The 21,735-nt window shown below is 42.9% G+C and overlaps 1 protein-coding gene across 6 annotated transcripts in view; it reads right to left on the bottom strand.

The window, feature by feature from the left end:
* lyst (lysosomal trafficking regulator) overlaps positions 1-21,735 on the bottom strand; it is a 68,870-nt gene that overhangs the window by 9,485 nt on the left and 37,650 nt on the right. For 3 of the 6 annotated variants that reach the window (XM_086166607.1, XM_086166598.1, XM_086166599.1), the window contains 26 exons: positions 21,554-21,727; positions 21,294-21,454; positions 19,514-19,704; positions 18,779-19,024; positions 15,964-16,137; positions 13,929-14,078; positions 13,422-13,559; positions 13,143-13,341; positions 12,923-13,051; positions 9,302-9,917; positions 8,202-8,382; positions 6,112-6,281; positions 5,709-5,939; positions 5,352-5,518; positions 4,564-4,716; positions 4,256-4,417; positions 3,677-3,868; positions 3,343-3,554; positions 3,052-3,261; positions 2,585-2,761; positions 2,322-2,398; positions 2,009-2,197; positions 787-932; positions 601-697; positions 362-423; positions 172-227 (listed from right to left, as the gene is read on the bottom strand). In XM_086166607.1, coding sequence (XP_086022733.1) covers positions 172-227; positions 362-423; positions 601-697; positions 787-932; positions 2,009-2,197; positions 2,322-2,398; positions 2,585-2,761; positions 3,052-3,261; positions 3,343-3,554; positions 3,677-3,868; positions 4,256-4,417; positions 4,564-4,716; positions 5,352-5,518; positions 5,709-5,939; positions 6,112-6,281; positions 8,202-8,382; positions 9,302-9,917; positions 12,923-13,051; positions 13,143-13,341; positions 13,422-13,559; positions 13,929-14,078; positions 15,964-16,137; positions 18,779-19,024; positions 19,514-19,704; positions 21,294-21,454; positions 21,554-21,727 — 4,660 coding nt within the window. The remainder of the gene's footprint in view (positions 1-171; positions 228-361; positions 424-600; positions 698-786; positions 933-2,008; positions 2,198-2,321; positions 2,399-2,584; positions 2,762-3,051; positions 3,262-3,342; positions 3,555-3,676; positions 3,869-4,255; positions 4,418-4,563; positions 4,717-5,351; positions 5,519-5,708; positions 5,940-6,111; positions 6,282-8,201; positions 8,383-9,301; positions 9,918-12,922; positions 13,052-13,142; positions 13,342-13,421; positions 13,560-13,928; positions 14,079-15,963; positions 16,138-18,778; positions 19,025-19,513; positions 19,705-21,293; positions 21,455-21,553; positions 21,728-21,735) is intronic. The other 3 variants (XM_086166601.1, XM_086166600.1, XM_086166602.1) reach the window with 3 other exon arrangements.

Raw genomic sequence — 21,735 nt, 5'->3', positions numbered from 1 at the left:
TAACTACTCCTTTTTTGAATAATTTAAGTCAGTTTTTCAAAAATTCAGGAAAGGAAATAATTTGTCTTAACTCCTAAGGCTGATTGAAATAATACATCTCACACTATAATACTTCCATACATACAGACGTCCTAATTGACTTGATTTTGCCTGTCTACAGTGTGGATTTACCTGACCATCATGAGCATCGGCAGCATTGTCCTCAACAAAATACATCCCAGACTTTCCTGTGATATGGCAAAGAATGAAAAACAATAGATGACATCTTTGTACTAGGGGGGGATCAACAATCTGTACATCACTCTTTCTGCCATGTAACTAGCCAACCATAATATGTCCAGAGCATCTGTGAGCATCTCACCCAGGAGTAGCTCCCCCGCTGTCTCTCTGGAGGGGGCCACGCTGACACATCGCCTGGTGAACCTGAGGAGAACAGCAACACATTGCACAACACATCTGAATTTGTGTGAACTGTATGTTTAGGAGACAGTTTTTTTTATTTTAGATTTTTTAAAATTATTTATTATCTTCTTCACACAATCCCCCATTCATAAGTAGTGTTGGTGATTATTAAAGGCAGCAATGGGAAGAACACTCTACCTGATGGGCTCACTGGTGGCTTTGTCTTTTACAGTGGAGGAAAAGGAAGAGTGTGTCTTATCTTCAAACAGGAACGACAATGCTTGCTTAACTGTGTCTAAAGAAGGGAAGCAGATCATGATGCGATATGCCACAAATACTGACAAAAAGAGAACTACGGTGACGCTTTAATGACTGGATTTTCACCTTCTGGCTTTTGCCTGTCTTTGAGTAGGTATTTGTTGGGAATGGTAAGGTAACATCTTTGTAGCCGTCGTCGCTCACGGTTCGGCCCTTCAGTGGGATCCAGCTGCCACGATGTCGGGTAGGATGTCTGATCATACCACACCGCGCTGGAACAGACCATAATTCCCAACTTAAGATCTTGCCAACTTCTACTGACAAGAGAGAAACCACAGTACCCCTGAGGACACCAGCTCGCCAAACTTCAGCCCCCATCTGTTTTCACAGTTAGGGGAAATTGAATCTACTGAGGAGGTGTATTTCTACAATCTGACATGAGGCTATTTACCAGCACAGTAAAAGCCCAGGACTCTATTTATTTATTTAGTTGACGAAATAATTTCAATCGGCATATACATTTAGAGCTTGCCAGCAATGACGTGAACAGGGAGGAAGCGCAAAATGGAACGCAACAAACTGCTAAACAGCAATCATATGGAGACTTATCAAGTTGATATTAATTTGTCATTTGGGCAAGGTCATATTTTATGGCATGGTTATCTGTGGGAAAAAACGCCCTGCGATGTGGGTCTGAGAGTATCAAATCAAGTCTTTTTTTTAGAGCTGCTAAAAAGAACACACTACAAAGTAGGTTTATAAATCTCCCTCAAAAGTAGTAAACGGGTTGTATTTTCTAACTTCTCACCTGTCAGAGTGCTATAACAACACCGTCACATTCAGCCATTTACACACATTGTTGGTAGATGAGCCTGTACAAAGTGTCAAATTCTTACTCAAACCCTTGTTCATATTCATATACCGATGATGTGGCATCAGGGAATTATAAGGCTTCAGTATTTTGCTCATGGACATTTGGATACTATCTCTTGAAAAACGAATGACCCTGCAGTCACACTTCATTAATGGAAGGCCACTCCTATTAATTAAACCAGGCTGCCCTTATGTCTGCCAGTGAGAGATAATGTTCAACTCTGGTTATTTTCTGTCTCTGATTATTTTATTTCTGAAACACATAAAGAGTGACTGAATCTAAACAACGTGATATTTAATCACCTACATTACCAGCATTTGAATCTCTATATTGTTCAACAATAACTGAAAACAGAAAATGTAGAAAACATAACCAACATTAGAATAAGATTAATTCCTCTAGAAGCAAAACTTATTATGTTGCTTTGTACTAGGGTTATTAATTCAATTTCAACAGAGATAACACAAAGCCCACCGGTCATGAGTGAGTTGTTGTACAAGTTCCTGCCAGTGGCGGCTAGCACTAAGGTCAGTCTTGTAAAGGCCCCTGATGTGCTGGATGACTTTCTTTCTCTCCATGCCTTGCCGCAGGGAGACATTTTGAGTTATATCAGCTGCAATCTTTGAAATGTCTTTGGACTTTCCATCCAGTCTCTGGATTAGACTGCAAAAATAAAAGAACGTAGACAGCATATAGAGGTGTGGAAAAATGAAAGAAAAAGAAAAAGACTATGACTCATTTCAATGTGGAATCGGTCATAAATCATAAATAAAATGCAGAGACTCACTTCCTCTGAGTGTTCACCATTTTCTTTTCCCATGCAACTTTGCTTGTTTTCTCTTCTGCTTCATACTTGATCTTTTCCTGTAATTGCAAAACAATGAATTAAATACTCATGAACATGGATTAGAAATAAGTTAGCGAAGGAGGAACTTGACAGTTTTCAGCCAAAACCCCAACACAGAAACTTAACATTCATACAGATGAAAAGGATTGTATGAGTTTGTGTTTTTAAAAAAAAGATGGAATTTAGATATTTTCATAGCTCACCTCTTTTATGGCCTTGAGTAGGTCTTGTTTGTGTGGAGTGTTGGGTGGGATGCACCGATGGCCACAAAGCTTAAGCGATGTCATGAAAACACAGACAGCACTAAGCTCATCCTTTGTGAGGCTATCCTTGTGATCGTGCAGCATCTCATACAGGTAAAGTGACAACTTGGGTCCATGCTGACAGAGATAACATAAAAGTCAGCACAGATTAAAACATTATTTGTTTGTATAGTTATTGACTGGAAACAAGTTTAACTTAGATAATCAAGTTCATTAAAACTGCCCAAATTACTCGTGTCTTTATATGGGATGTATATTTCAATGTTGTTTATCAGCCCCAAGCCGATAACAGTATTCTACTTTAATGTAACAGACAGAAAGTTTTTCATTCTCACTGATAATATCTTTGAGAACAATAAGAACAACACTTTATAACCAGAGGGAGACTTAATTTCTATTGCACTCACCTCTAGACCTGGGCTGAGACTCTCCTTAAGAATATCTAAATGTCTAGAGTCAAAAACAAACTCTAATGCCTCTCTCCTTTCAGATAAAGGACGGGCTGGGCTCAGCGTGTGCACCAGCAAGCGACCAATTTGGACCCGAAATGTGTCTCTACACGACCATAAGATCCTTCTCCACTGCTGATGTGGGGCTCCTCCTCGACCCGTGCTGCCCTGTGAATGCACAACCGCAGACAACCTGTAAGCTGATATGCTTCTTCAAAGTCTTACTTCTGGTGAATGATTGAGTCATACCAAGCTGATTTTGATCCCATCCATCATTAGTTTGAGGATGTCTTTCTGAAAGCTCCTCTTGCTAGCAGGTGGAAGGGTAAAGGGAGTAGGAGAGTGCGTCATGGCGGCTGAGCCACTCTCGTCTTGCGTGTGATCATTCGGTTCGGGAGTAAAAGGCTGCTGGTCTGGTGAGTCTGGGATATTCAGTAGATCGAACAAGTCCTGACTCACATCTGAAACCAAAGACAAAACCAGAAAGAAACAGGATTAGACAGAGCGCCCATGATCTGTAAAGGAGTAAATAGAGAGATGAATACGAGGACAGCTTGACAAGGGAACAATATTTTAACTTTACCGTGGTAGATGAGTCTGTTGACGGCAAGAACCACCAGCCTCTGCAGTCGTTGGACAAACTCGGTCTCGCTTGCACGAATGGGGTTTTCCTGACTCATCCTTCTCTGCATCATGTGGTTGAGCTCATCGCTGGCAACTGAGCGCATTCGCATCAGTAGAGAGTCGGTCTGGGCCAGAGAGAACCGGCGCCGGCCTACAGGCACAATACGGGATTTTTTGCTTAATTTTGAAAGCACAAATTGGCAGCTCGTGATTGTACACATTTGTTAAAAAAAACATGCATGCTTAATTTCCTTTCAAGTTCAGAGAAGGGCTGTGCAAACATCTCATGAATCATTGAACACACAGAAGATTATAAAGATTCATTGATCAAAATACCATCTGTGCAGAAGCCCTGATTTAGTTAAGCATTCATTTGAAAACATGCATACACACACAAAGGCACCAGTAGCTCACGAGGGTACTGGGCAAATTAATCCCCCTTGTGAGAATAGGGGAGACAGTGAAGTCACTGCAACACTGGGAGACATGTCCCTTGATAGGGAGGATGTTCTCTGCTGTGGACCTCAGTCCCAGCTACCTGCATCACTGTGGAGCATGTAGGATGGAGCTCCAGTGGGGGAGGGGAGGGGAGAGTCCTGGGACAGGAAGCTGAAGGGGGGGGACAGGGGAATCTGGCCGTAGGAGCAGTAGTGCTGTCTGGGTATACGAGGTATAATGGAGTCTTTCATGGCAATGGAACCTTCAGATTAGGATGGGGAGAGTATCAACAAAACAAATAAGAGTGGAGTGAAATAAAATGACAAGGTGGCGAGTTTTAACTTGACCCGCATCTGAAAACACTGCACACTGCCAATATCACCTGTTGCATAAAATTAGAATACTAACCTGCAATGCTCTTTCGCTTCTGATAAATAGCATGATGAGGTGAGCTTGGGGCATTGACAGAGCTGCTCAACTTCTGAGGTTCCTGATTGGATGTTGTCTTTATAAACTCAATTGCAGACTGAAGGACACGAAACTGCAAAGCCACTGCCATCTCTAGAAGAGAAAAAGGATGTGGTTATGATCAAAGTTGATCTACTACTCTCATGGATGGCTGACAATATGTACAAAAATGAAAGTAAACTATAATTGCTAAAATAATTCTAAAGGTTGTCATGTTAAGGGGCATGGGTTCTTTGAAATGTCTCTTACTTATCGGCGTTTCCTTTCAGAGGTTGTCATTGGAAATAATCGGGTCCATCTAGCCCCATCCTCTGCATCCTCCCCTCTCACACTAACTGATGTAATTTCCTTTTTCATTCCATCGTTAAATCTAGCCTAGAAGGCTAGGCTTCTTGGCTCAGCATAGTTTTTACCCAGATATTCACTGTCCCTCCTCTGTAAATATCCAACAATCTCAGTCTGGCACTAATCAAACTAAGAATAGTATGAGATAAAACATGTGGGGTAATAAGAAGGTATTTTAAGGAAATCACATGTGGTGAAAAATTTGATTCAGCCATTTAGTAAGGGAATTAAAAAATGCTATTCATTTCCAGGGTGAATGTTCTCTGCTGTTGCAGCAACAGCTCAGCTATTTTTCTGCACCTGAACTCAGGGCCTCGATATGAAGCCTAACAGAGAAGCACATTAAATTGACACCACTGATGCGTTTGCATTTCAGCCCCCACCCTGTGTGCGACGCATTTTGCTGGTCTGCATGAAACCCAGCAAGGTGATCAGGTCTTCAATGATACGGAAGTACTGGGATCCTGAAGAGCTGCAGGAGTGGATCGTGACAGCAACCAACAGCTGCTGGATGTCACAAACCAGGAGCTTGTAGTCATTCAGGGGAATACTGGAGAGATGGCAAGAATAACAAGAACATGTTCACCACAGGATACTATTCCACCATTCATATACCTGTATGCAAGATCAATAGACAGTGAGAGGATTACGGATTTAATTTATGACTCAAAGACTGAGGACAAATCCCATGAGCCCATAGACATGTTTGAATAAATCATCCATTGTTTTGGCAGCCATACCCATTCTCCATGCCATTTAGGGTGGAAAGCGTGTTAAAAAGCACGTAGAGTAGCCCGTGGTCTAGCAGAATGTCGGCCAGCTTGGGACAAGCATTGAGAAGTTGTAGCAGCATACACAGGATATTGTGCACCAGTGAGTTCTCATACAAGGAGTTCTCAATCAGACCCAGGACTGGGATGATACAGCGCTTTGTGAAGGGAAAGATATTTTCCATTTCCTCCAGATCCAGACTAGACAGGAATAAAAAAACAAATATATTCATACAATAGATTATCCATCCTTTGCATATTAAAGAAATAAGGGAAAACCAGTAAACATAGTACAAAAAAGCTATGCCTTAACATGCACTGATTAAGTGCTACATACTTCGAGTACACTACATTTCTATTGTTCCTGACTCACTCTTCCTCCAGGCCCACTGGCCTCCCAAAAAGCATCTTCAGAAAACATTCCAGGAGCCCCTGACTGCCCTGGTGGATGTACAGTTGGTTGGCCAAAAGGGAGAACCCATGATTCTTCAGGAATTTCTCTTTCTGCTCCTTCTGGGCTCTACTGAAGTAGGCATCCAGCAACTGGAAGACAGTAGAAAACTAATGAGAGGCCTTCTCAGACAAAATCATGCAAAAAGGAATCAACATGAATGGGACTCTGACACAGAACTAAAATGATTTGGATATGTTAAGAGGGACTGAGAATAATTTGTGTATAAGGCTAATAAAACATTCGGAAGGGTAAGAATGACTTGTGGAGCACTCCAATGCACATGGCCTTGTCTGCTTAGATTATGGAAAACAACACAATGCAGTTATAATAAAGATGATTGATAATAAAGGTAACATTCACATTTGCATGACTTCATGGACCATTGTCTGCAGGTAACCCAAAAAACAAAAGTACATTTCTTTTTAATAGCTTAGAAAGAAAAATCAAATATAATTTCTTGGCTTTAGCCATTTTGGCATCCTAAATTAGGCTGAGGCCATGGAGCCAGAGCAGAATTTCAGCAGCAAATTAAGTCACTGTCCTATTACAATATCAAAGGACTTCAAAACAATCACTGAATATATTTTGAGTAGACTTGACAGCTGTAACTACTCTCATTCCTATATATTAAACCTGAGCTTTTGACATTGGCGGTCTATCAGGAAAGTTATTGAAAAACTGCAGTTGTTTCATAACTCCAGGCCCACTTCATAGCTGCCACCCTCCATTACCCCCTCTCCCACCTGGAAAACAAAGATTCCTACATCAGGATGTGGACAAAAGCTCCGTCTTCAACATGGTCATCCCACTAACTCACCCACCAAATGTCTACCCCAGGCCTACACCCCACCCTCTGTGACTGGCTCCTAGACTTCCTGACTGACAGACCCCAGTTTATCACGATAGGAAATAAGCCTTCAGCCAGTATCATGACAAACATGGGCACCTCAAGGATGTGTCCACAGCCCCATCCTCTTCGTCTTGTTAACCCACAACTATGTAGCCTCCCATGAGGACAACGTCATTCTGAAGTTTGCACACTATGCTGCAGTGATTGGACGTATCACTGGCGAGGACAAAACGGCCTACAGGATAGAGGTGGCCAGCCTTGTGTCATGATGTATGGATAATAACCTCACCCTCAACATGGACAAGATGAAAGAGATGATAGTGGAGGAGAGGAGACCTCATCATCCACTGTTCATCTGAGGTCTTCAGGTTGAGAGGGTGAGCAGTTTTAAATACCGGGGTGTCAACATCAGTGAGGACCAAGAACCCAACTGCCTTCTCTGTAGAGCATCTACCACCACAGAGTCAACAGGAGAACTGCAACCACTGCCAAGGACCACCCCCACCCCCAGCATGGACTGTTCACACTCCTACCCTCCAGCCAGAGGTACAGGAATGTGCAATGTAGGATGACACGACAGAAGAACGCCTTCTACCCAACTACCACCGGACTAAACAGCTGAACGGAGTCGATAACAACATACAACATTGAGACAATTCTGCAATTTTGCACTTTACGTCTAGCACAGCCAGTGCTGCACTCAACTGTGCATGTCAGCCTTGTTCATCTCACTTGCACCTGCACTTTGTGAGCTGCACACGCAAAGCTGCTCTAACCTTTAACTTGCACATCTACCAACACTGTTTACATTTTCTAATACTGTTTACATTTCGTTGTATGTTTATTGTTCCTTGCACTGTTTGCATTCCCTGCACTATTGCTGGAGTATGTTTATTATTATTTATCAATCACACGTCTCTGGACGGCAAAGTCGAATTTCACTGTACGAGGAAACCCACTCCCAGACTTATGACAATTAACACTTTGAATCTTGAAACCAGAGCTTTTTTGATGTGCTGCTTCCTTGTGAGCAGCCCACCTACCTGAACAAAAACATCTGTTTTGCTCACTGACTGTTCAGTGTGCTAGACGTCTTCCAATTAATTCTATACTCTAAGAGCCTAAACTGTAAACAGTTAAACAAACAAGCTAAACTGACCTTCATCACGCCTTGCTGGATTAGAGGAGAGGAGTGGTTGACCAGGACAATGAGGGCTTCTGGCTGGATGAGTTTGTCCATCACCTCCTCAAGCATGAGGTCGGGCAACAGGAGGAGGACACCTCTCAGGAGATCATACAGTCCACAACAGACCAGCACCAGGCAGTCCTCAGCACTGGACCTGAAATGACAGTCAACATTTTACCGGTCAAAGAAGTGCTACGCATGAAAAAAAAAAAACCTTGTTAGATTTTTTTTCTGTTATCTCCAGTTGGTTTGATTTTAGTCATTCGCTTTAATATTTAACAAATGAAATGTGAACTAGTAAAAACTGATTGCATACCACATGCGTTTCAAGAAATTTCTTTTAAATGTGGCACTAACTGTTGTGGCACTAACATAACAATAATCAAATCTACAAAATAGAACTTCTGTTTAAATGATCACAGTTTAGACTCTTCCAGAGCAGCCTGGATACAGACACTGGTTGGGGGAAAAAAAAGGGTTGAGTATTGAGCCTTTCCCCAGATAGCTCACCCTTGTTCCAACTATTGCCATCTCCACTGCAGCCCTCTTCTGGCACAAAAGCTGAGTCGCACTCCCCTAACTCACCGCTCCTTTTCATTCATTTCTATCTTTTGGAACAGACTGTAGACGAACATCTCCACAGTTATTCTTTTATTTCTTCTGTCTTCTACCCCTTCTCAAAAAAAGCATTGACTAATAATACTCATTCTTGAAAACTTTTTCTATCACTTTAGCTAAATCAAGTTATTTAGACAGAGAAGTGTTGAAGAGTCTTACGAGACAAAACACCCAGAAAAACAGGACAAGAATTTTGGGTCTAAAATGCCCCGCAATGAAAACATAGACTATACAGATTGCAAAATGATTAAGCGACTACAGTAATGACAGCCACTTTAAGAGCAAAATAAACAACATAATTAGATACATAAACAATAATTTTCATACTGCTGCAGCCAATAACTTTTTAAAAAGAGAAAATACTGCGGGAAGAACTATAATTTTGAGGTTGTGCTTGTCTTAGCTTTCCTACTGTCAGATTGAGAGTAAAGCGTATGGTCAAATAAGCGCTATACCTGTCATTGGAGTCAGTCTTGCTAGTTGCCCTCTCGTAGCCAGGAGAGTAGGTGTAGCTCTCCCAATCTTCAGGCATGGAGCTTCTCTCAGCAGTATTGGGCCAGCGACCAATTACTAGGGAACCATTTGAAGCTGGGAAAGCCAGGCCAAGACTGGTCAGGTTGCTGTGGCTCCTCTGGACAGACTGGATACCTTTGAGGCTGTCTGGGCGCCGTGGTGCCTCGTCACTGGCCCAGTCAAAATGGTCTTCAGACTCAGCAACCCCAACACTGCCTTCAGCCAAGCTGTCCACATCTGCTGCCTCATCCCTCTCCTCTTCCACACTAATTGATGGTGTGCGTCGCGCACCTCCATTACCTGAGTCACAGATAGTCTTTGCGGATTCACAGCTACTCAGAAGAAGCTCATCACCCCCACCTTTCTTGAGTGTTTCTGTGCTCCCCAGAGTTTGCAGTGTGGCAAGAGAGACTCCATCACCTTCCTCTGCTTCATTTGAGCCCCCATGTCCAAGGCGAGGTGTCAGTAAAGGGGAAGCATAGGGAGATGGTGCCATACTCGACGGATGCAAGGACTGATTTTCTCCTCCGTGCTCAGGGGACGAAGCATGGAGTTGGCCTGGAAAACAAACGAAAAGAATTTGTAACTTGTAAATATTTTACAAGTAATAAGTAATAAGACAGCCAACCATTCACCCTCTCATTCATTTCACACTAAGGCAATTAACCTTCTGCATGTTTTTGGACAGTGGGAGAGGACGCCGGTCAGACGTGGCAGACGCACTACAAGGGTATGTTGGGAACATCTGAAAGTCCCCTGTCAGAAAGAGTTTTAACTTCCACCTCTGACAGAGCTTCAACCATGTCCTGGGGGCGGCAGGGGACATTGAGTCCAAGTGGGCCATTTTATTTGCCTTCATTGTCGAGGTGGGTGAGAGATGCCATTAAGCTGAAGGACTCCTATCAAGCCTTTCTGGCCTGTGGGGCACTGGAGGCAGCGGACAGGTACCAGCAGGCCAAGCGGCATGTAGCTGTGGTGGTTGCTGAGGCAAAAAGTAGTAGTGGGAGGAGTTTGGGTGAGGCCAAGGAGATTCTGGTCCGCCTTCTGGTGGCTCGAGAGGGGAAGCAGTACGCTGTCAACATCGTGTACAGTGGAGATGGTGGGCTGCTGACCTCGGCTTGGGACGTTGTGGATCGGTGGAAGGAATACTTCCAAGTTCTTCTCAATCCTAACAGCATATTTCATTGAGGAAGCAGAGTCACAGGGACTCTGCAGTGAACTCCCCTATTTCCGGGGCTGAAGTTGGTGGCCGAGGTAGTCCGAAAGCTCACCAGTAGCGGTTCCTTAATGCTCTGGATGTTGTGGGGCTGCCCTGGATGACATGCCTCTGCAGCATCATGTGGAAAGCGGGAGCAGTGCTGCTCGATTGGCAGACTGGGGAGGTGATCCCCCTCTTTAAAAAGGGAGATCAGAGGATGTGCTTCAAATACAGGGGGATCACACTCCTCAGCCTCCCAGGAAATTCTACTCAGGGGTACTGGAGAGGAGGGCCCAATTCGTTGAACCTCAGCTCCAGGAGGAGCAATGTGGTTTTTTGTCCTGGCTGTTGAACAGCCGAATAGATCTACTCCCTTGGCAGGGTCCTTGAGTGCACATGGGAGAAGACATTCGACCATGCCCCGCGGAAAATCCTGTGGGGATTGCTCCGGGAGTATGGGGTGCCGAACCCTGTAATACAGGCTAGTCATTTCTTGTATGATCGGTGACACAGCATGGTCTGCAATCCTGGCTGTAAGTCGGCCACGTTTCCGATGAGGGTTAGACTCCGCTGTGAATGTTTAGCGGTCAGGATGAGGATCAGCACCTCCAAACCCAAGACCATGGTTCTGGTTAAGTGCCCACTCCGGGTCGGAGAGGAGGTCCTGTTAGGGTACAGTAAGTCTCGAGGTCTTGCTCATGAACGAGGGAAGGACAGAACACATTGACAGACAGATTGGTGATCAATAGTGATGAGGGTGAAGCTCAAAATTTATCGGCCCATCTGCGCTCCTACCCTCACCTATTGTCACAAGCTGTTGGTCCTGACCAAAAGAACAAGGTGGCAAAACCAAGTGGCTGAAATGAGCTTTCTCTGCAGGGTGTCCAGGGTCTCCCTTAGAGATAAAGTGAAGAGCTCGGCCTCTAGGAAGGGCTCGCTTCTTCTCCACATCTGGTTCACATCGGGCATCTGGTTTGGATGCCTCCTGGACACTTCCCTGGTGAGGTGTTCCAGGCATGTCCAACTTGGAGAAGGCCCTGGGGAAGACCCAGGACACACTGGAGAGACTATTTCTCTAGGCTGGCCTGGGAACGCCTCAGGATCACCCAAAAGGACCTGGACCAAGTTGCCGGGGTGCTGCCTCCACAACCCGATCCCAGATAAGCAGTACAAGATGGATGGATGGATAAATGGATGCATGGATAGATGGATGGATGGATGGATGGTTAGATGTTTTTGAACAGTCAAAGCCAAAGAACCCGGATGAAACCCACGCAGAGAACATGCAAACTCCACAAAAAAAATGCTCCCCTGCTGGAATCACATCAAGGTCTTTCATGCTGCGAAGCAGAAGGGCTAACCACTGCACCACCGAGCTGCCACTGAAAGAATATTGTATAGACCAGGTGGACGCTATGACAATAGGAAATAGGATAATAGCAGGGAAAAGGCCAATCCATTTGTTAATTGAGTGTCATAAGCCAAACTCATTCATTTATACTATACACTTTATACTTGTACACTTTAAATGACATTGTATTCGAGAGGAAAGATTACAACGACAAAAGTGCAGAGTGAGGGTAAAGCTGGATGGGGCAATCAAAAGTAAAATGAAATGGTGTTGTTAAAAAGACAAATCAAAGTAGAGGATAAACAAATCACCGCATAACAGAGGTTAAAATCTTTTTACAAAAGGAGGAGGTAGATAATAGGGAGTTTCTCAAACAAATAAGGTGACCTAATGTAAATACTGCTGCTTTTTTCCAGATGTGATGGTGCTTACATTTGATATTTGAACAAAAGATGCCCTACATTCATTGAACAACTGCTGGTCTCTCGGTTTACATTATTTTATGCAATGCACAGAAGGTTGTATTTATTTGGGCTAATGAATAATACCAAATGCACATCATGGCACTTTTCAACCATGGCAGGACCCAAAACAGTCTACACGTTTGCTTGGATTCCAGACAATAACCCTGACTAAATTACCAAGATATGTGCTTTGCAGCAGAATTTTGTACTAAAATATATACATTAAAATTATAACAGAAGAATGATGGATGATAAAGTGAATGCATAGACCTTAAAAAAAAATCAGAGTTGCATAAATTGTTCCTATTAGACAAAGATTAGCTCTAAAAAGTGATAGCAATAAAATAAAAACACAAGTCATGGTTCTCGTAAGTTGTACTGAAAAATGGTTTTTAAGACATTTAGTGACCTTAATGTTCTGCATCTTTATGCTTATATGTTGAATGTTCAATGGCCATTCAGTCTGACTGACTAGCTATATTTGGAGAGCTAACTATGAGTCACTGTAATTGCTTAACAGTCAGTGTAAGAGTGTGTGAGATAACTGCACCTTCATGTGGCACTTCAGAAAAGCTGGTAGGAGAAAGTGACACTACTGAGCTGCTGGCAGACTTTCCTCCACTGTTGGAGTGACGCAGGTACATAATGGACTGTACCTTCTCATGGTACAGCTTCCCATCTAGAAGAACATGGACATAGAAACAACAAATAACAAGAATAACTCATAGAGATATTTATTTCATCTGCTTTCATCTACAGTGCATCCTCACCTATGTGTAGTGAGAAATAGAAGCTAGATGGGGTGTGGCACACATAGGTATTGGTAGGTGGGTGAACAGCCAGCAAAAAGTTATAGATGAGTTTCAGCAAGTCCAAGTCTGGAGGTGACCCTAATACTTCTTGAATTATTTTGACGAATGACAAACAGACTTCCTGTGGGATGGCAGTCAGATGCTCATCCCGATGCTCCTTAAGACAAACAAGATGTCGTTAGTAACACTCGATGAAGAAAATGGGTTTATGACAAAGGTCTTCTGGGAGTAACACACCTGTAACACTTGGCATGTCAGCAGAAAGCGATGAACTACTTCAGCTTTGAGGAACTGACGGATGTTGAAGACCTGATGAGGGTGGTGCACTCTGATGAGGATTTCTAAAGCAGCAAGCAGTGTTTCCCAAACTCCACACTGACCAAACAACACAGATGATGAACATCAATTAAAGCAGTCTAATCTCTGTGATGCTTTTAATTTAAAACATAAAATAGATCCAATATCAAAATATAAGAAAGAACTCAAACAAAAGTTAGATATGCAACTCAACATTTAATATTTTAAAATATATTTTGATATAATACTAGTGGTAATACAGCATTCACTGTGGCTTCTCGCTGTACCTACTCATAACCATCTTTAAAATTTAGCTGTGTTATTAGACTGTCTCTGTGTTGTTAGTGTGAGCTATTGTCTTTCATTTTGAAATATGAAAATCAACTTCTTGCAACAAGGATTAATAGTCTCAACTGTGCTTGACATTTTATTCAAGGAGGTGTTTACCTCTGCCTTGGCCCATATCTTCCAGTCCAACAAAACATCAGAGAGCAAACTGATGTCCTGAACCACTGCGATAGACTCAGTGTCCAAACGGAACTGGCCATCATCCATCAGAATAAGAAGTGGTCCACTGCAACATCCATCAAGTAGTGTCTAGGTAGACACAAAATTGCCACCAAATCAGGAAAAAAAAAACAGAAAAAGGAATCACTTCTAGACATGCAAATTTTAGCTTGTTGATAAAATAATACTTTTTTAACACAAAATATAATAGATCTTCATGTATGGGTACGACACTGGGTAAAGTCTGAAGTCTTTAAAGGAAGTAGCAGCCTAAAAATGAATTAAGAGTTAATTTACTTTGCTTAAAAGACTTGTACGCCATGAAAACTAGCTTTCTACAAAGATTTCCAATGAATGTATAAATATCTGAAATATAGTGATTTATCATTTAAGGGATTGATTCCTCCTCTTCTCCTTTCGACTTTTCCCTTCAGGGGTTGCCACAGCAAATCAACCTTCTCCATCTAACTGTATTCTCTGTATTCTCCTCTCTCACACCAACTACCTTCATATCCTCTCTCACTACGTCCATAAATCTTCTCATTTGTCTTCCCCAAGACCTCCTGCTTGGCAGGTCCAATTCCCGCATCTGTCTACCAATATATTCACTATCCCTCCTCTGTACATCACCCTACCATCTCAGTCTGGCTTCCCTGACCTTCCCTCCAAAACATCTTACATGTGCTGTTCCGCTGATAGACTCATTCCTGATCCTATCCATCCAGGTCAAATTCATCTCTGCGACCTCTAGCTCTGCCTCCTGTCTTTCATCTTTGTAACTGTTTCTTGGCCATACAGCATCGCTGGTCTCACCACTGTCTTATACAACTTTCCTTTCATTCTGGTTGATAGTCTTCTATCGCATTGTACCCCTGACACTTTTCTCCACCCATTCCAACCTGCTTGAAATCCTCTCTTCACCTCTTCTCCACACTCTTCGTTGCTCTGGACTGTTGACCCCAACTACCTGAAATCCTCCAACTTCTTGATCTCCATTTCCTATAACCTCACCGTATGTCATTCATACATATATACTCTGTCTTGCTGCGACTAACCTTCATTCCTCTCCTTTCCAGCCCATACCTCAACCTCTAGAGATTTTCCTCAGCCTGTTCCCTGCTCTCATTACAGATCACAATGTCATCTGCAAACATGTGCAAACACATGGCGATTCCTGTCTAACCTCATCTGTCAGCCTGTCCATGACCACTGCAAACAAGAAGGGGCTCAGAGCTTATCCCTGATGGAGTCTCACCTCCACCTCGAACTTCTCTGTTACCGCTACAGCACACCACATCACTGTCTCACAACTGGCATACATGTCTTGCACCAGTCTAACAGACTTCTCTGCCACTCCAGATTTCTTCATGCAATACCAGAGTTGCTCTCTTGGCACCCTAGCATATGCTTTTTCTAGGCCAAAAAACACAATGCAGCTCCCTCTGGCCTTCTCTGTACTTCTCTATTAGCATTGTCAAAGCCAATACTGCATCTGTAGTAGTCTTTCTAGGCATGAAGCCATACTGCTGTTCACAAATGAATGCTGACTTCTGCTCTTAGTCTAGTTTCCACTACTCTTTCCAATAAATTCATTGTATGCCTCATCAACTTTATCCCTCTATAGATGCCACTTCTGCACATACCCTTATTCTCAATTTAAGGAATTGATTGATGAACCTAATAAGTCAATTTAATATGAGACCATACAGGATGTGTAAAGAAAAATGACAATAAACTGTTGGATTTTGAGACACCACTAGAGCTTCGTGTTCATGTTGGTGTCCATCTCAGCATATGACCATCACACAGCTCAATTTCAACCTATCCAGAATGTCAAGTGACAACAAGGTAATTTCAAAGCAACTATTAGGGACACTTGTGTTTTTGATGTATCAGATTAAAGGTGAAAACAAACACAGGTGAACATGGTTACTTCCACAATTTGCAGCCCTCACAAGACTTTAACATCACTCACTTTCAGAATATGATATCCCACGATGCATTTTGACTTGATGAGGACCTGGTGTATCATAGAGTAACCATGGTAACAGTCCATTTCATGTATGCGATGCTGGTTATACTTGGAAAGAGACAGCAATACTTGGAGGGCCAGAGCCTGGGTCTTCTCGCAGTCACTCAGCTCCACCGTCTGGAGATAAAGGAACAGGAAAATGAATGAGACGAATGAGGGAATGTGGGCCCTTGCTGTTTTCTCACAGAAGCCCACTCAACATAAATTTAGTTATTACTTGCTAGCAACACAAAATTACTTATTATACACATCAGTTGGGATAAAGCTAATTATCTTTCTGGTCACTTCTAAGAGTTACTGAAAAAGACAAAGTCATCGAATCGTTTAAACACAGAAACAATAATCCATCCATCCATCTTTCCCTGCTTATTCGGAGTCAGGTCGCAGGGACAGCAGCTGAAGCAGTGAGGCCCAGACCTCCCTCTCCCCTACCACATGGTCCAGCTCCTCTGGGGGGGACCCCAAGTTGTTCCAAGACCAGCCTGGTGACAGTCTCTCCAATGTGTCCTGGGTCATCCCCGTAGTCTCCTCCCAGATGGACATACCCGGAATACTTCCCCTGGGATCCGTCCAAGAGGCATCTTGACCAGATGCCCGAGCAACATCATCTGGTTCCTCTCTATGTTCCACCTGTTTCCGGTTGAACACCATTGGCTCAGATTTGGAGGTGCAGATCCTCATCCCGGCTGGTTCAAACGGCAGCGAACCACTCCAGTGAGAGCTGGAGATCATGGCCTGATGAAAGCAACAGAACCACATCCTCTGCAAAAAGCAGAGACTCAATCTAAGGCAACTGCAGTGTTACTTTTGCTCATCAAAAGCCACTTTCCAGTCTTTGATAGCCATGCTCCAGTTTTTAGATTATTAATTTTTGCTGCATGCAGATATTTCTGAACATGCCACTTGAGAAAGAAAATGCAGGTTTGAGGACAGGTTATTGTTTCTCTTCATGGGAGTCTTCTGAGCCGCGCTTTTTCTGGTCTCTCACCTAGGACCATGAGCTCCCAGTGATCCTATGTTGTAAGGGGCTTTATGGCCCTGGAAGGGTCAACCAAGGCAAGTAGGTCCAAGGTGAGGAATCAGACAAAGCGCAACTCAGAAGACCCTCATGAAGAACACAAACCTTTGTAGTTTTTTCTTGCCAGGCCCTGGGGTGGGTCACCTAGGCCCCCCCTGGAGCCAGGCCCTGGGGCGGGGTTTGATGGCAAGCGCTGGACGTTAATCAATGGGGTTCGGCGAGCACAGCCCAAAGGATTGAAATGGGTCCCTCTTCCCCTGGGCGCACCACCCACAGGAAGGGCCAAGGGGGTCTGATGGAGTGTGAGCCAGGCGGTGGCCGGACCAGGGAACCTTGTTGGTCCAATACGGGCTGTTCTGTCCCTGAATGATCAGTGTCAGAGCTTAGTCCACATTGCCAGTTGTAAGTCAGGCCCTTTCTCATGAGAGTTGGGCTGCCCTTTGTCACAGATTCTGTCCAAAATTTTTATGGACAGAATCTCTAGGCACAGCCAGGGCAGAGGGGATCTGGTTTGGTGGCTGAAGGATAAAGTCTCTGTTTTTTGCAGATGATGTGGTTCTGTTGGCTTCATCAGGCCATGATCTTCAGCTCTCAATGATACGGTTCGCAGCCGAGTGTGGAGCAGCCGGGATGAGGATCAGAACCTCCAAATCCAAGACCATGGTGCTCAACCGGAAACGGATGGAATCCCCACTCCGGGTCGGGGAAGAGCTTCTGCCCCAAGAGTTCAAGTATCTCGGGGTCTTGTTCACAACTGAGGGAAGGATGGTGCGGGAGATGGACAGGCAGATCGGTGCGGCGTCTGCAGCGATGCGGACTCTGTACCGGTCTGTCTGTGGTGAAGAGGAAGCTGAGCCAAAAGGCAAGGCTCCCGATTTACTAGTCGATCTTCATTCCCACCCTCAACTATGGTGACAAGCTGTGAGTGGTGAGCGAAAGATTGCAGATACAAGCCACCGAAATGAGTTTCCTCCAGAGGGTGGCTGGTCTCTTCCTTAGAGATAGGATGAGAAGTTTTGTCATCCAGGGGGAGCTCGGAGTAGAGCCGCTGCTCCTCCACATAGAGAGAAGCCAGATGAGATGGCTCAGGCATCTGGTCAGGATGCCTTCTGGATCCCTCCCGGGGAAGGTACTCCGGGCATGTCTGTCTGGGGGGAGACCATGGGGAAGACCTAGGACACATTGGAGAGACTATGTCTCCAGGCTGGCCTGGGAACACCTTGGAGTGACTCGACTCCGGATAAGGGGGACAAGATGGATGGATGGATGGATTACAATGTAATGTCCATGCCAAGAAGACCAGTTGCTACCTTATCAATGGTCAATGAGAATGTAGATAAGGAAAAAGACATAAAATTTTTGTGTGTCTGAGTTTAAAAAACACACACTTCGAGACACGCACGCATGCACGCATATACGCATATAGGTTCCATTAAACTTATTGTAGATTTTGTAAATTATCATCCTTGAATAAAACTGCGCAAAAAGCAGGTAGGTATCATTACAACAATAAGTTATCACTTCCAGTATTACTTTGTTTTTTAATTCTAGGCATAAAAACGAAGAAATTAATGTATGTATTTATATGGTTTTGAGATGGCTATTTGGTAGAGCGGTGACTTCTGGTAGAGCAGTGAATAACGACTACTGGTACTTTGGATCTTCGGTTACTGAATTGCAATTTTTGTAAGTCGCTTTGGATAAAAGCGTCTGCTAAATGACTGTAATGTAATGTCCTACTTGTGCAAAGAGGAAGACGAAATTGCCTGTCCCGCCAATCTTATGCAGAACACTCTGTAGGCCTTGGGTTTCAGTGGGTTGGATGGTCTTGAGAGGGTTGGGCTCCAGAGAAATGCTCTGCACGTCTTTGGAGCTGAATGGCCGCTGGGTGACCATAGTCTTGGCCTGGCCCTTCAGTCTAATAACAGGCTCATAGATCGTATAGACTCTGGGACTGCTGGGAGCATACACAACTGCCAGACTCTCCTTCAAAAACACAAACATCAGCATCAAGAAACTTGTCATACTATGTCTTTGAGTATCTTTAATTATTAATAGGGGGAAGCTTTTCTTATAAAACAATCAATGTGGGTGAACCATTGTCAGTCTCACTGAAACAGCTGCATTGTTAACTTTAATAGTTTTTCTTTTGGGGAATTGCTTCCTGCTCTGTATCATTGAGGAAAACTAATTAGACAAGCACATCTTTCATACACCATGAAAAAAAACAGGAAATAAAACACAAGAGGGATTTGCTTTCCTAACAGATCCCTTGAATTACAAACTACGACAGTTGCATTAAATAATAGCACCAATACAGGTTTTAACAGATAAGATGGACACATTTTGAGTCTTGATTATATTACTGACACATACAATGTTTCTCTACCTACTCTACTTTTCTCCTTCTTTAAAGTTTTCATTTTCCTATGCACTTACTAGTTGGAAGTTAGAGCTGAATAAACAATAACTTACAACCAAGGCTGCTGTGTCCACATCCTTGCTCTTCGTCAGAAGCTCCCTCAAATGCTCGCACTTCAGGCCTTCCCGTGTGACAAACTTGGAGAATACCCTACTGGGCTTGCCATACTTACAGGGCATGATTGATGTGAGGTCAGGCCCACTGGTGTACAGGAAAAAGGCCTCCTCAGATCCTACCCTAGAGCCTGAAATAACAAGACATATTTACAGTGTGGCTAAGTGCTATTGGGAAATAAAACCAAGTTCGATATTGAAAATATTATTCGGATGCTGATAAATTTCTCCCAAACTAAGAACATCTAGATGGTCATTCTAAATTCCTAAAAAGAGATGAAGAGATGAAGTAAAGACAGGTATTAATTATGACAAAAAGCTTAAAGCACAATGTATATTGACACACCTTGATGTGTTATTACTAATTTTCATGAAAACTGGTGAAGCTTACAGTCCATTTTTTCTAATAATAAAATGCCACTCTTCATGTTTCCAAATAAAACCAGAGACTATCAGTTTAACTCCAAGGTTGAGGTTGACCAGAGGTTCAAGGCAGTTAGTTGTAACAAGAGAAGTATTCAGTATGCTTTTAGACAGATTAAAGAAAATCTCCAACACGCTGCACATCACACCATCAAGAGATCATACAGCCACAACATTGGGCAAGCTTTTAATAAAACTACACCACAAACCATTAATGTGGTTTTATACTGTATAAAAAGGGGAAAAAGCAATTTATGGTTAGGGAAAAGGAGTGATTTCTAACAACATCAAGAAAAGGATTAAAAGTAGGGAATTTATTAAAATAACTTATCAAGCTAAATATACAATCATCCATAGTGAATCATGATAACTTAGTAATAAATCCCATTATTTTATCAATTTAAAATATACTTTAAAGGGATTTAATGCTATTATTAACTCTGTTGAGGACAAATGGAATGGCCTGAAACAAGTATATACTTGGCAAATCTTGCAAATATTGAAACTAGATTTAAATCTCCCTGTTAATATACTTCTTAAATACATAAAGATCAAAAGATTCAGTTAGTTACAGGAAGAAATTCATGTAAATGAATGTAATTCAGTAATAGTTTGTTTTGTATCTTATGGGTAGATCAGTGAAATACTGTAAAAGAAAACAAATAAAGTATATATAATTTTGTCAGAAAGATGACAATTGTACTTTTAGGGTTTCATATAAGGTGGTATAGCTGCTTTGTTATGAAAGCATTCAAACGTGCAAATAAAGTGGATGAATAGAAACATTTTGATGATGCATTGCATTTAAGGTGCAAAGTGGTATTGCCTGCTCTCCTACAGGGGCTCTATGGTATTTCTGGTAGTGGGTTGAGAGATGAGAGATTTTATTTGCATATTTTGCAGGTGCATCTTCCATTAATCTTGAAAAAAAAAAAAAACTGAATCCATTCCACATTATTTGCTGTTGCGAAAGTGTGTGTCCTTTCTCAAAATGATACAGTCTGCTACATCCAAACCTCTGAATCTGTCATGGTCTCATCGACTGTCATCTTTTGCTCCTCTTACTAAACACTTTCGCCATCTGATTTAAATACAAGTTTGGTAATTCTACTTGAAAACAGAATATGTAATCGATCGGCGGTGTCACAAAAACTGTGCTGAAAGGAGTCTTTCCTCAGTTATTATCCAGCTAAGTCAAAGTAAATACATGAATGAGAGCAGAGTAAGATGATAAACGACTGAGAGATTAACGGCAGACAATCCTCTGGGTGTATGATGACGTCAGCATAGACCCTACCATTGAAGAGAAGCACAGTGCCCATGCTCCAGCGAATGCCCTGCTTCATCAGTTCTTCAGATGATGGCAAACAGTGGCCCAACATGCAGAAGGTCTTGTTACTGTCAGAGGATAAACTTGACTTCCTGGGCAAAGTGTAGTCCAAAAAAACCTCACATTTCCTAAAACAGAGGGCAGATTGACTAACACCTGATCAACACCAACTTATTTCATTTAGTAACAGGTAAATTGATAGCATTGATACAGCAGGTTTTCCTCACCTGATACCACACACCCAAACAACCACACAACCATGAATGTTCTTCTTGCCTTCTGGCTGCTGGGTGTAAGTGAGGCTGAGGTGTTGCCATTTGCCTGGCACAAGCAGTCCTTCATTAGATTCTGCCTGTGCCAACAGCCCAGCTTTTATCTCATCATTTGGGTCTATACAAACTCTGGGGGG

This window comes from Fistularia commersonii, chromosome 2, assembly GCF_037954325.1.
Source record: "Fistularia commersonii isolate RoL2024-O1a breed Wild chromosome 2, RoL_Fcom_v1.0, whole genome shotgun sequence".
Classification (NCBI taxonomy): domain Eukaryota; kingdom Metazoa; phylum Chordata; class Actinopteri; order Syngnathiformes; family Fistulariidae; genus Fistularia; species Fistularia commersonii.
Note: the sequence above shows the minus strand (reverse complement) of the source record. Positions and strands in the feature narration are given on the sequence as shown.